General features: G+C 40.8%; 1 protein-coding gene across 6 annotated transcripts in view; it reads right to left on the reverse strand.

Annotated features, from left to right (window-relative positions):
* The window catches only part of rasa3 (RAS p21 protein activator 3), a 49216-nt gene that overhangs the window by 19973 nt on the left and 15803 nt on the right, over nt 1-13440 (reverse strand). For 4 of the 6 annotated variants that reach the window (XM_056244159.1, XM_056244158.1, XM_056244155.1 and 1 more), the window contains exons 6-12: nt 10570-10642; nt 7550-7623; nt 6183-6287; nt 5348-5525; nt 4910-5058; nt 3951-4065; nt 784-858 (exon numbers count right to left, since the gene is read on the reverse strand). In XM_056244159.1, coding sequence (XP_056100134.1) covers nt 784-858; nt 3951-4065; nt 4910-5058; nt 5348-5525; nt 6183-6287; nt 7550-7623; nt 10570-10642 — 769 coding nt within the window. The remainder of the gene's footprint in view (nt 1-783; nt 859-3950; nt 4066-4909; nt 5059-5347; nt 5526-6182; nt 6288-7549; nt 7624-10569; nt 10643-13440) is intronic. The other 2 variants (XM_056244160.1, XM_056244157.1) reach the window with 1 other exon arrangement.

The following is a 13440-nucleotide window of genomic DNA, read 5'->3' on the forward strand; positions in this document are numbered from 1 at the left end:
GCTTGCATGGTTAAAGTGAAACGCAAGGGCAATCGTGGCTTATATGCGCAATCAAAATTGCAGTGTTTATTCTTAATGATTCATCAATGCACAGTATTATTGTGTTAAATTCATGTTCCTTGATATGCATCTTAAATCAGAATAATTTCCTCCTTCTCTTGCAGCGACATCACTTCTTCATGAAAGTGGCGTTACACTGGTCTTCTCCTCTATTGTGTCGTATATCGAGTGAAACGCTTCTGGAACAAGAACACATGTGGGCGGGGCTTGATTGTGTCTGTGGGGAATTGATTGGATGGTTGTGGTTTGCTATTGGCTGATCTCATGTGAGTGACAGGTTAAAGCCCCGCCCTCGTCATCAGAGAAGAGAAGAGATGCTGCGAGAGGAACTGATTCTCATCAAGATGTATAAATTAAGGTGACTTGACTAGTGAGTATGTGAGAGTGTGTGTGTGTGTGTGTGTGTGAGTATGTGTGAGCTTTACTGTTTGAGCTATGCAATTTTTATAATCTCTCTTTATCAGTGTTGTTTGTATTATAGTTATTGGTATTATAGTATTTATTAATATTTTGAATGAGCTTTTATTTGTATATTTTCAATTTAAAACAATAATGATGTGAATCATTTAGAATAAACATGTCAATATTCCATTAAAAAACAACAAGAATTGTCCATTTTGATTACATGCTGACTTTATAATTCAAACAATTAGAAAGGATATAATAATGTTAGAATCGGATCGTGATATGGGACTCGTGGTCTGATGTATTAAGCAGACTCACCCTGTTAGTGTCCAAGTTCTCCGACTCCTTCAGCTTGACGGGGTCGATCTCGCACGGCTTGTGGTCGCCGCAGATCTGCACACACACAATCGTTTGCATTTTAATGATTCCAATTCATTTTCTTATCGATTCCTAATTTCGATTCCAATCAGGCACAAAAAAAAATAAAAAAAAATAGATATCATTCAAATTTAGTCTTATTGCAAAACATTTAATTGTAGCTGAATATCATGAGCAGAAATCATCAGCTAGAGAACACTAAAAGGAGCGTTTGCCTGTGGTTTAAAAACACCATAGAAAACGACTAGCCGAACTAATATAAATGTAAAACATTATTAAAGACAATAAACACTCAGAAATTAAAAAAGAACAAATAAAAAATGAGCAATCGCAAAAAAACAGACACAACTGAACAAAGATACGATTGAAATAAACAGATTTTCAGGTTTAGTTTAGTTTTATTTAGAGTTTGACAAGGACAAAACCCTGAAATGTATCAAACAAAACACATACTCAAGACAACCATATGTACCTAACTTAAAAAAAATATAATCAAAAATAAAACAAACTAACAGGAAGCACAGAAAACCTGAAATACATCAGGCTTCATACAAAAAACCTGTACGTTATTTATAAAACAATTTGGTGCAGTGTTGATTAGGGATGCACGATGATATCGGGACAACATCGGTATCGGCCGATAAAAGCTTAAAATGACCATCATCGGCATCGGCAGATATGAATATTTCTGCTGATGAGCCTTGCCGATAGGGTGGCGTGTTTCCTATGCGCACGTGACGACCGTGACCGAAGCATGAGCGCCAGCACCTTTAACCCTTGTGTTATGTTGCGGGTCAATTTGACCCGTTTCGATTTTCAAGTTGTTGGAAATACTGGTTAACTTTTGTTTTTTTTCTTGATATTTTGTGACTTTTTCTCATTTATCATGATGAACATGCATGCAAAGTTTCAACATGCTGATGTGTTTTGACATATACAAACAAAATTACTGTTACGTTCGTGATGTTCGCGGGTCAATTTGACCCTCATAGGCAGCCATTCAAAAGCAACTGTACAGACACAAAATAAAAACATTTATTTTCTGTATGTAAGGGCACTTCAACTCCAGTTCTAACGTGCAAGTGTATCTAAAAGTGCTCTAACCCTAACCAAACACACTTGAAAAAGCTAAAATCACAGTGTTTAGAATTATTTGCAAATTACAGATGAAAATCTTTGTCAGACACAGATAGTAAAATAAGCTCTCATTTCAATATTCAAAATATCTAAAATACCTAGCTTTAAACCAAAACTTTTAAGCGGATTTTCTCAGCTTCACAGAGCCAAAAAATAAATAAAAAACATTTATTTGATGTATGTTTTTGTTATGTTTGGTTTCTCACTTCCCAGTGAGTGAATAATGAAACTAGGAAAATAGGTCTTAGGAAACTAGGGAAAGTTAACTTAGGAAAATGAAAAAATTTCATTATACAGCAATTTTTTTTGTTCAGTTACGATGTTCAAAGCATAAAAAAAAATAAAAAAAATAATACATGCAAAAAAAAATCAGTATACTGTTTATTTTCCAATTTTGTCAAAACAAAACTGTTTTAAAAAACTGTTTTTAAAACATTTTCATAAATCATATTTTCAGATATAATGTTTTTGTAATGTTTGACAAATGTTGATATTAAAAGTTTACAGTTTGTATCTAAATCTTTGTTGTTTTTCATAGTGTGATTTTTGAGGAATTGTATTGAATCCAATTAGGGTCAATTTGACCCGGTCCATAAGGGGAGTACACAGAAATCGAACAGAACACAAGGGTTAAACTCAACTAGGGGTGTGTGTCTCACGCGGTTTTTGATCGTGGACGATTAAAATGTCTCCACGATCTGCTTTTGAAGAAAAATCATAGTATCGTGCATTCTATCAGTTCAACGCAGCATACATTCACATCACATGTAAACGCAGAGGTAGAGTTACTCACGGGACACTGCAATTCACAAAATTTCATTATTTGCATGTGCGTCAAAGTCCTGCTAGTTAAACATGTCATTCGCGTGCTGATGCGCTGTTCTAACATGCGCTTTACTGAGCGCGTACACGCGACGCTCACAGGAACTAAAAGCCTGTCACAGAGTCTGCATACTGGACTGAGTTATCTTTCGAGTCTTATGGCGCTGATACTGTCAAATACACACAAGATTTACATAAACAAAGTTGGTTATGTCTAAAGTGAAAGCAAACTTTCTGTGTGTATATTAGACGCGTCGCGTGCAGTTCTTAAAGAGACAGTAATAATATGCTGCCGCTTGTCCTTAAAGAGAAACTGCACCCAGAAATAAAAATTCTGTCATTATTTACTCACTCTAATGTTGTTCCAAACCTGGATTCATTTCTTTCTTGTGCTTAAATACACTATGGAAGTCACTGGAGTACAGCAACTGTTTGGTTAGCCACATTCTTCCAAATAACTTTTATTTTCACCAGAAGAAAGACATTTATTTGGGTTTAAAACAACTTGAGAGATGATGACAATTAACAATTTTTTGGGGAGAACTATCCCTTTAATGTTAATAAAATAACAAAACACAAAGAGGAAATCACTCACTGCTCTTGACTGAGAACTTTAATAAGATTTTTTTTGCATTCTATCAGTTCAACGCGACGTACATTCACATCACATGTAAACGCAGAGGTAGAGTTAAAAAAATACAAATATATCAGTATCGCATCGGGCAAAATTAGTTTGAAAATATCGGCAAAAATCCAATATCGTGCATCCCTAATGTTGATGAACTGTCCTCACTAACTCACTCAGGTATTCGGGTTCAGAAACTGTAATCAAATGTAAAATAACACTGCACTTTATAAATAAAATATACATTACAAATATACGAGTGAATCTTCTCTGTGTTGTGTTGTGTGATTAGTGTTATTATAGAGACGGCAGCAGGAATATCAGCGCTGTCACTTTAAGAGCTGCTCTATAGTTACTCACGCCTGCACTGAACACAGAGTCTCACGCTTGAAAACTCATATTGAAATGCTCACAAAGGAATCGATAAGAGGAATCGAAATTTAAATTTTATAAGAAGTATCCGATTCCTGGCCTCAAGTCATCGCTTCCCAACCCCAGCTGTAAGGCAGAGACTGAGCCTCACCTCATCGATGATGGGCTTGAGCGTGACCCGCAGGTAATGCATCCCCGCCAGCTTCATGGTCTCATCGATGCATTTAGACGTCAGCGAGTTTCCCCGGAATATGGTGTTGGGATCCCTGCGGAGACGAGAGGACGGTGAGGAAGGGGTGGAGACGCGTGTGTGTGTGTGTGTGTTAGAGGTCTGCTACCCGACCCCGACGGGTCCCGAGAAACTCACAGGTTTCGGGTCGGGTTCGGGTTAATGTTTAACGAATAGCCTCGGGTTCGTAACTAATAAAAGCTATACAGGCTCTAGCCTACACATGTATAGTTAGCGTGGCGTATGCTAGCTGTGTTGAAGCACGCGAGAGAGAAGCACATGCTCAGTCTCAGCGCCGCCGTCCTCCTCTGAGTGTGTGTGTGTGTGTGTGACTGTAATAGTGCGCGCGGGAGCACATCATGTTTTGTCCCAGCCCTAGTTTTGTATAAATGATATATGAATCATTTTTATTTGATCATATATCATTTTATATCCACTGTTTTGCGCATGTGTTCCCGCGCGCACTATTCCAGTCACACACACACACACTCAGAGGAGGACGCTGAACATCACCTCTCGATGCGGTTCTCTTCCTCCATAACTCGTGTGGAGAAGGATATGTTTATATATATTTGTGCAACTGCGCCAACTTTGTTTTGAAGTTTAATGTTCGAGTTCCAGAGGAATTAGAGACTGTTTCCCTGTTCAACCACAGCAGAGTCTCGTGTGAGTCTGTGCCTTCGGGAAACGCTGTTTGGACATGTATTTGTTTAATTATCATTGCAAGCAATCATAAAATACAGCATATTGCATATTCCAAGGTATTTACTGTGAGAAACGGACCTCGGGGTCGGGCTTACAATATAACCGTAATGGTCGGGTCGGGTTAAATGATGGCAGACCTCTGATGTGTGTGTGTGTGTGTGTGTGTGTGTACTCACTGCGTGCGGTTGATCTCTGCGTGTGCGATGGCACTGAGGAAAGGCACGATCTTGCCGTAATGCAGGAAGAGTCGAACTAGCGGGACGGCGGCCTCTTGTTTCTCACGACACGCCTCGCCCAAGATATGAGCCGCCGACGCCGACACGGGCTACACACACACGACATGTGATCATCAATGACAAATCAATGAATCAACACCCACCAATGCTGTTTTTTCAAAATCTCATAATCATTTGTTAACAAACAAGTATTCACTACTTCAGTGAGCTCATTGTATATGCCTTAAATTAAGCGCTATATACACGGTATATATACGTGAATTGAATAAATTAGAGTCAATAACAGTGCATTATGGATCTATTGTACATGACACATGTTTTGGAAAACAGGACAGAAACACTGAGGAAGAGCATCATTTCTCATGGAGTCAGACACACCTTTGCCGTGACCTCACTGACCTCGCCGTGCGCGGACTGCAGGAGCAGGTCCCGGAGCGGGTTGTAATGCTCCGTGAGGAACACGTGGTCCTCCGTGTAAACGATGTTGAGCCGTAACGAGCCCAGCTCATCAGCCTTCACAGATTTATGCCCATTATCTCTGGGCAGCAGAAAGTACCTGAAAGAAAGCGGAGGATGAGCTCCTGTCCTGAAACCACGAGAGTCTCATAGTGCTGGGCGGTCACCGGTTCATACCGAACACCGGTGTGTGTGTGGCTTTAACAGCGCTCTCTGTGTGAGAGGGGCTTTCACTGTTCACTGGTGAGGCTTTTAAGCGTGAGGGTGAAGATGGAGAGGTTCAACTATAACTGACAGCTGTCAAATTATATTACAGTGTTTCCCGTACAGTGGTTCACAACATCAACACAGGCGTTTGGAAAATCTGTGTGTGGCTGGCTTTGACATGTTGGATAAACATGAGCACTGACCGTTTCACAGTCGGAACGCGGCGCGGGTGTTTATAATCAATGTTTCTGAAGTGAACTGACGGTCTTTAGAAAAGTTGCGATGTTATTGCAATTGAATCTTCCCTGATAAAGCAGCGTTTATGAGGCGATACCGGGGAGAACAGCCTCGCAAACCTGTGTTAATACTAGTGTGGGATATTTCTACAATATTCAATCTACTGCAGTATTTCCTCTCAATCAGTAGAAAATGTGGCTAACACACAGTCACGCTTGGGGGAAAAACCCGTCATATATCGTGATATGGATTTTTGGTCCTACCGCCCAGCACTAGCGTCTTACACAGAAAGCACGCGTGACGAGGCTCGTACCATGCGTCATGAACACCCGACTGTCCCAGAACCTTCAGCTGAACCCGTACCTCTCCCAGAAACTCGTCTCCGAACTTCAGATTGCTGGCGTTCCACAGATCCACCCTGAGGAGAGAGTCAGAGCGCTCGCTAAAGCACACATGAAATCATACAATCAAACCAATGTATCAGACACCAGATGTAATTACTAGTGTGTGCAGGACACTATAGTTCATTTCTGTAAGTGAGGAGAGCAAAATAAAGAAAACTGTGACATATTACACCCAATAATTCTTCATACAGTGACTACCAGTAAAGATTGGGAGTTTAGAACGGTTTTTAAAACTATATTGCTATCATGTGAACGGGCCTTTATTCCCCGTTCCATCAGCAGCTGGCGTGAGAATGACCATGTTCAGATTACAAAACCAACAACTCAAATCACAAAAGAACATCAGATAGTGCAAATCTAGATCACTGCTATTATCAGCAACGAATCCGTGGACGAGACGAGACGCATCCAGGCTCGACATGTCCTCATCCGCCCGAGTTAGTCTACAAACACCCAGAGTTATTCCACTGCTGTGAATTTTATTGGTTATACATGTAAATTTAAAAGATAATGATGCACAAAGATGATAAATCAAAGTTAAAATGCCATATTATGCTATTTTAAAGGTTCCTAATGTTGTTTGTTTGCGTCTCCTACAACAGGTTTACATGCATCCAAGATCAAAATCACTGTAGTTCCCTCATAATCTCCACTGCAGCTTCAGCTCTTTCTCTCAGTGTCTGAAACGCTTCCATCGAGGATTCAGTCTCTCTAAGCTCCGCCTCTCTGAGAGCTGCTCTGCTGTGATTGGTCAGAGAGCAAACGCTCATTATCATATCTGAACCTCAGCTCTTGATCACAGTGATACGAACAGTAACGATGGCGTGGGTTTCACCGTAACACGAGCCGAAATCTCCCAGTCTCAGATAGACTACAGTGTTTGAGGGCGGAGCTAAGAGACGCTGCTCGGCCAATCAGGAGCAGAGGCTGGCATTATGCAAATTAGTTACACAAGGTTCAGCAGGAAGTGAGACTGAATTACTGACGACTCGTTATAGTTCAGAATCACTTCTTTCTTTCAGGAGACAATACTCCATTTATTGAAACTTTGATCTTTGCACAGCGTTCACATTCACAAACAGCTTTATTACACACTACATGAAAGGCCATATTCAAAAATATTCAAAGTATGCTACAAGTGTGACTCATAAACACAGACCATGATGCACCATGGTTGTGTTTGTGGGCAGTTTATATAGTAACACACTCATTGGCTCAGTGTAAACACAGGCTGCTTCTGAGAATCACACACACACACACACACACACACACTCACTTGAGCGCCAGCTTGTCCACGTCGTCCTCTTCCACGTCGAAGTGTCGTTTGGTGTAGCTCAGCGGTCGGGTCACCTGTGATGAAACAGGACACGACTGACACACATGACGAGAATAAACCATCATCTGAAACACAACAAACTAGCGATGTACGGTCTATCGGCCAGCATATCGGTATCGACATATATGTACATTTTTAATGTTATCGTTATCGGCTCATAAGAAAATTTGTCTGATATTTTAAAGCCGATAAATAATGTATTATTTCCTCCAGCTGAGATGCTTCAGATGCGCACTGTTCAACATGATGGTTATGAATTATGATTGAAATATGAATGGAATCACTTGAATAAAGGAAATTGCAGTTCAGTGCAACATGTGCGAGCCTGTCATATCGGCTTCATAACATTATAATGAGAACATTATATTTGTGTGTTTGGGTCATCGCTTTTAATGATGAGACTTTTGTTTTTGTAATCAGGCTCTCAAAAGTTATATAAAAATGTGGATTGAGATTTATCAGCCGATATATGTCGATTATCGGCTTTCAAATATAAGAATAATCGGTTATCGGTATCAGCCGGAATCTTTCATGTCGGTTAATTATAATCGGTAATTATACAACAGACCACTAATCAGGCGAGACGCGGACACATGACACGACTCTGAAAGGCGGGTCAGTCGGACACATTTCTAAAAATAAAAACAATCTGCAAAGACACATTTCCTTTCTGATCATGAGCGAATAACTGTGTTTAATGATATTGGATTATATTTCACACTGAGCCGAGGGCTGTGAGTGGATGAGAGAGTGTGTGTGTGTGTGTATGTGTGTGTGTGTGTGTGAGTGTGTGTGGGAGTGGACGATGATGATGATGAAGAAATGTGTGTGTGTGTCTGTGAATGTGTGTGTGTCTGTCTGTGAGTGGGCGATGATGATGAAGACGTGTGTGTGTGTCTGTGAATGTGTGTGTGTGTCTGTGAATGTGTGTGTGTGTCTGTGAGTGAACGAAGATGATGATGAAGACGTGTGTGTCTGTGTCTGTGAGTGGACGATGATGATGATGAAGACGACGTGTGTGAGTGTGTGTGTGAACGAAGATGATGATGAAGACGTGTGTGTGTGTCTGTGAATGTGTGTGTGTGTCTGTGAATGTGTGTGTGGGTCTGTGAGTGAACGAAGATGATGATGAAGACGTGTGTGTCTGTGTCTGTGAGTGGACGATGATGATGATGAAGACGACGTGTGTGAGTGTGTGTGTGAACGAAGATGATGATGAAGACGTGTGTGTCTGTGAGTGGACGATGATGATGATGAAGACGACGTGTGTGAGTGTGTGTGTGAACAATGATGATGATGACGAAGACGTGTGTGTGTCTGAATGTGTGTGTGCGTGTCTGTGAGTGAACGAAGATGATGATGAAGACGTGTGTGTCTGTGTTTGTGTCTGTGAGTGGACGATGATGATGATGAAGAAAAAGACGTGTGTGAGTGTGTGTGTGAACGATGATGATGATGAAGACGTGTGTGTCTGTGTTTGTGTCTGTGAGTGGACGATGATGATGATGAAGAAAAAGACGTGTGTGAGTGTGTGTGTGAACGATGATGATGATGAAGACGTGTGTGTCTGTGTTTGTGTCTGTGAGTGGACGATGATGATGATGAAGAAAAAGACGTGTGTGAGTGTGTGTGTAAACGATGATGATGATGATGACGTGTGTGTCTGTGAGTGTGTGTGTGAGTGTGAATGATGATGATGATGAAGACGTGTGTGTCTGTGAGTGTGTGTGTGAGTGTGAATGATGATGATGATGATGACGTGTGTGTCTGTGAGTGTGTGTGTGAGTGTGAATGATGATGATGATGAAGACGTGTGTGTCTGTGAGTGTGTGTGTGTGTGTGTGTGAACGATGATGATGAAGACGTGTGTGTGTGTGTGTGTGTGTGTGTGTGTGTGTGTGTGTGTGTGTGTGTGTGTGTGTGTGTGTGAACGATGATGATGATAAAGACGTGTGTGGGAAAGACCGCGAGGGCTGTGAGATAAATGGAGCGGATTGTGTGTCTCACAATCAATCACACTCTTGTCTCGTCGTCCTCTGGGGCGAGTTCATGTATGTGTGTGTGTGTGTGTGTGAGGACAGAGAGAAAACAGCTGTCACGTCTGATAACACGAGCGGCTGTCGTCTGAACGCTAAACTCTCACGAGCGGCACTGAAGAACTGGAGATCGTCAGAGGAAGATTATGTAGATGTGCAGTGAGCGCTGTGTGTCGAGGGTGTGGGAAGTGTTAAAGTGAGAAACCACAATCCACCAGTGTGTGTGTGTGTGTGTGTGTGTGTGAAGTTAGAGTACAAACACCTGCAATTATCATTCATAGCACCATATTAAACTTTCCATCTGAACCAGAACGTAATCACTGATGTCTCTCATCTCAAGACTTTCACAAGCAATTTGCTTTCACTGAAATTAATAAATGTGGGTTCTTTATGTGCACAAGTTTCCTGACACAGGCAAACCAAAAACTATTCAGACACCAGATATAATGTGTGCAGTGTGTGCAGGACACTATAGTTCATTTCTGTAAGTGAGGAGAGCAAAATAAAGTAAACTGTGACATATTACACCCAATAATTCTTCATACAGTGACTACCAGTAAAGATCGGGAGCAGAAATGATTCGGACACTTTGAGCTGATCATGTTTTGCTGAAGTGTGTTTTCTGTAATTGCTAATGCTCTTTTTACACACACACTGAACAACATGAAGCATTGCTTGGTCACTGGTTGAGCTAAACTGGTATTATCTAATTGTGTAGTTCAATTTAACAGCTGACAGATATTCAACATAATTCATGTGTGAGAGTCGAACAGAAGGACGGACAAAACCAGTCAAATATCCACTGATCTGAGAACTCTGAGTTCTGCTCATGTTTATCACCATTATAGCGAATAAACTGTGATAATGTGAGAAATGTTGAAGTGTGTGAATAATGTTGGTTTGCCTGTATATATGAGCTCCTACCTCGAAGAAGAAGACCTCGTCAAACTGAGGATTGTTGGTTTTCCGCTTGACTTTCGTCTTCTTGGCCTCTGACCTGTGAGGGGAAACGCTTTTATGTTTTTACATTGTGTCACAATGACTGTGATTTACAGCTATTTTGAATCACAATTTAGTAATCATAAATGTTTCATGAGCATCAGATCATCATATTAGAGTGATTTCTGAAGGATCATGTGATACTGAAGACTGGAGTAATGATGCTGAACATTCAGCTTTGCTCACCGGATATAAATTACACTTTACTGTATATTCACATAGAAAACAGCTGATTTACATTAGAATAATATTTCATAATTTTTACTGTATTTTTGATCAAATAAATGCAGCTTTGATGAGCATAAGAGACTCTTTCAGAAACATTTAAACGTTTTGACTGTGTAAAGTATTAAGTAAGTCATTTATATGTTTAAGGTACTTATTATTTGGGTAGTTGTTTGAATTATGTTTGTGCAGTTTTGGATGCGTCTTCAAGTCGAGTCAGCTTTATTAATACAGCAGCTTTACAGAGATAACAGGAGAATAATGCAACAAAGTTTGTTTCCAGAAGAGAAGAGCGTCTCAGTCCAGCTTAAGTCAGTTCAGTGATGCTTCATTTCTGTTGTAATAAAGTTATTAATTTAGCTCATATATATATACAGTATATATATATATATATAGCCGCTCTGGAGTAAACGGTGATGTCATCGTCCAGCTCAGTTCAGTTCTCATATAATGCTGTCAATGCAGGAGATCAATAATATTGTTGAATATTAAATATTAAATGTCCCCAACAATTATGTCAATAATTGTTTGATGTTTTCTTTTTGCTGATTGGATAATAGGCTAGTTTGCTTGTCTTTTATCAGGTGTGAGTGTTTACTATGTACACTTAAATCTCTGTTCTTATTGCCTGAAGATCTTGCCAGATTTACAAGCTCTCAATTCGATTCTCGATGCGATTTTTGATTTCAATTCCCGATTCGACTCAATGAATATAGATTTGATACAAATCATATATTTATTAAAAAAAAAGAACGGTGAACATAAGTTTACAAGTGGTTAATTAATAAAAAACTATTAAGTTTCACAAACCTGTATATTAAACTCTTTTAATCTTAGGTGCACTTGGGCACATTAAAGCAGAACCCAACTCTATATTTCAAACGCATACAGTGAGGCCATCCTTAAAAATATTTTGGTTTGCAGTAACAGCAAAAAAAAAAAAAAAAAGGGTCGGTAGGTCTATTTTTTTTTTTCAAGATTCAATGTAAAAAAAAAGGATAATTTTGGTCATGGTGATTACGTCGGTATGAATTTAAACAAATTTGCATATCGTGACGTCACTGACTGGGTCTTCAACCCATGCCTTCGGGCGCACCATTGCGAACCTCATTCTGATACAGGTTATAGACCACAAACAATTTGAAATCTTTGTCAAAAAAAACATATTTATTGCATTAATTCCAGCTGCATTCATTTGGAAAAAAAATAGGCAGAATCAAAAAAAGAAAAAAAAGAAAAAAAAAAGGAGCCACTAGATTTCAATGAAAGTGGATTTTCAGAGGGAAACAAATAAATTAAAATGACTAATCTCACCAGCGCCGCGCCGACCAATAAAACAGCGCGTTTGGCACCATTCGTTTACATTTGACCCAAACTGTTACAAGCCCCCTTTCTGGTCTAGGGGCAGGAAAGGAGGGTAACAAAAAGTTGCAGGGAGAGAGTGAGAGATTTGACCCATAAACATCTGCTATTATTAACGGAAATCAGTGTGGTCAAATAGCTAGGCGCATTGTAGGAAACTATAGGCCGATTGAGTTGTCCTGACATTATGGAATGGTCGATTTTCTTTTGTGCAATTTAGTACATTTCGGTATGGGATGTGCTGTTTTATTGGTCAGCGCGGCGCTGGTGAGATTAGGTCGCGCCGCTCTGACCATTGGCTGGCGCAAGCAAAGCTTCTCCCTGCGCTGTCGAGTCTGTCGCGCTCGCGCGGTTCGGTCCATTGAGCCACGCAGATTACAAGTCAGCGCAGCGCGAACTCTGTAACACACCGCGCCGTTTCGTCCCCCTTTCGGTGTGTTTGGCTTCCCACACTTATGTGTGTGTGTTTGTCAGAGCTTGCAGGTGCTGTGTGACGCGCGTTCGCGGTGGGCATATCGTGACGAGCTGAACGCGCTCCGAGAAAAGGCCGTTAACATCGATTCCCTATTCCCTATTTGACCATTAAGAATTTCGAACAATGAGCGACTAAATGTAGGCTCATATAGACGTATTTCACAAGCAGCCGCGCCGCAGCCATCATCACCGAGCGCGAACCATTGTGTAAGCTGCGCATCCCAAATAAGGGGAGTGGCAACGCTATTAGCGTCCACAGTGTTTTACTCATGATGTGCCGGGGAAGAGAAACACCTGTGTTGCATTAGCAATCAGGGATCAAAGTTATAAACGTATGATGTATTTGTTGTTGTGCGGGGGGGGTTTTCTGTGGCTGCTGCTGAGTTCCTCGCCGAGGCTACCGTGCCGGGACGTGGGTTGGAGATAGACGCGTGCGAATAGGATATTGTGCTGGGGTTTTCCCCTCTTAAGTTTGGCGGCCGCCATTGATTTCCTTGAATGCGGGAACCCATGTCCGGTAGCGGGTAAGGAAGCCAGCAGTACACTCTCATTTGATTGTGGTTGATGTCTGTGTTGGTATTGTGTTGTTCGCCGGGGAGGCCCTAATTTATGTGTGCAACTATTGGTCCCCCGGCGCCATTTGTGTGTAAAGTGAGCGTGTGTGTGAGTAAGGGGGTAGGAGAGCAGGTTGTTATCTTCCACAAGCCTTTTATCCTGTATATTGACAACGGCTAT

Source organism: Rhinichthys klamathensis, unplaced genomic scaffold (assembly GCF_029890125.1).
Source record: "Rhinichthys klamathensis goyatoka isolate OS25496 unplaced genomic scaffold, OSU_Roscu_1.1 h1tg000934l_1, whole genome shotgun sequence".
NCBI lineage: Eukaryota > Metazoa > Chordata > Actinopteri > Cypriniformes > Leuciscidae > Rhinichthys > Rhinichthys klamathensis.